Below are 1459 nucleotides of genomic sequence, written 5' to 3'. Positions count from 1 at the left end.
ACGCTACAGGTGGGGTTTCGACGCTACAAGTGGGGTACGGACGCTACAGATGGGGATACGGACGCTACAAGTGGGGGTACGGACGCTACAGATGGTACGGACGCTACAAGTGGGGTACGGACGCTACAGATGGGGGTACGGACGCTACGGATGGGGGTACGGGTGCTACAAGTGGGGGTACGGACGCTACAAGCGGGGAAACGGACGCTACAGGTGGGGGTAGAGACATTACAGATGGTGATACGGACGCTACAGGTGAGAGTACGGACGCTACAGGTGGGGCTAATGACAGACGGCACAGGTGCGGTACAGACGTTACAGGTGGGGTACGGATGTGACAGGTCTGGGTACAGACGTTACACTTGCGGGTAAGGATCTAGACGTTACAGGTCGGGGTACAGACGTTACAGGTGGGGTTACAGACGTTACACTTACAGGTCGGGATACAGACGCTACAGGTGTGGTAACGGGCACTAAACTTCGGGGTATAGACGCTACAGGTCGGGGTACAGATGCTACAGGTGGGGGTACGGATGTTACAGATCGGGGTACAGACGATACAGGTGGGGGTACAGACGTTACAGGTCGGGGTACAGACGCTACAGGTGTGGTTACGGGCACTACATGTCGGGGTACAGACGCTACAGGTCGGGGTACAGACGTTATAGGTGGGGGTACTGACGTTACAGGTGGGGGTACAGACGTTACAGGTAGGTACAGACGTTACATGTAGGATACAGACGTTACAGGTGAGGGTACGGGCGTTACAGGTCGGGGTACAGACGTTACAGGTCGGGGTACAGACGTTACAGGTGGGGGTACAGGCATTACAAGTCTGGGTACGGACGTTACAGGTGGGGTGCGGACGCTGCAGATGGGTTTTACGGACCATATGGGCTGATTTCATGGATGACATCCGCGCGCGCATCAATTTTCGTCGGACCATTAGTTAAGTCGTACAAAACAGCTACAAAATGAGCAAGTAAATATAAAAAGTAAAATCCAAGGAAAAAATAATTTTGGAGAAGGGTACTAATTTCATAGAATAGTAAGGTCAATTCTAAAGTCGAAGAAGATGTTACAGAACAGGACCTATTATTTCGTATACCATACTCTTTGCGTTTAATCATTTGTTCAACCTTCCTGACCATCTAGATTTCATAATGAAGACATTTTTTTGTAAAACTGTTTTTTAATCGCACGCTTGCATCAGTTTTGGGGCTCCGAGAGGATGTCATCCACATAATCAAATCAACATGGCCTGATGTAGGGTAATTGTTCTCAACATATAATGATGAATGACATTGGTACATTTCCTATAGCTTCATTCTGATCGCGCCCATATAAATCACGTATCAGATCATCGAAGTCTATGGCCTTATGGGGAGATAAAAACTCATGAATGAGACCCTGACTTTAGATAAAGCATGTTTTAAACGACGACAGGGGTCGCGAGAAA

The 1459-nt window shown here is 48.9% G+C and overlaps 1 protein-coding gene across 1 annotated transcript; it reads right to left on the bottom strand.

The window, feature by feature from the left end:
* Positions 1–376: 376 nt before the first annotated feature.
* LOC136420259 (keratin-associated protein 10-5-like) lies at positions 377–892 on the bottom strand. The gene has a single exon (XM_066407109.1). The coding sequence runs from the start codon at positions 890–892 to the stop codon at positions 377–379; it is 516 nt and encodes a 171-aa protein (XP_066263206.1).
* Positions 893–1459: the final 567 nt, after the last annotated feature.

The sequence above is a fragment of the Branchiostoma lanceolatum genome, chromosome 15, assembly GCF_035083965.1.
Source record: "Branchiostoma lanceolatum isolate klBraLanc5 chromosome 15, klBraLanc5.hap2, whole genome shotgun sequence".
Taxonomy (NCBI): Eukaryota; Metazoa; Chordata; class Leptocardii; order Amphioxiformes; family Branchiostomatidae; genus Branchiostoma; species Branchiostoma lanceolatum.
The sequence above is the reverse complement of the archived record's forward strand: the minus strand, read 5'-3'. Positions and strand labels throughout refer to the sequence as shown.

Excerpts from the sequence above, each read along its gene's own strand:
- LOC136420259 (XM_066407109.1), bottom strand. The coding sequence starts at position 892 with ATGGTCCGTAAAACCCATCTGCAGCGTCCGCACCCCACCTGTAACGTC.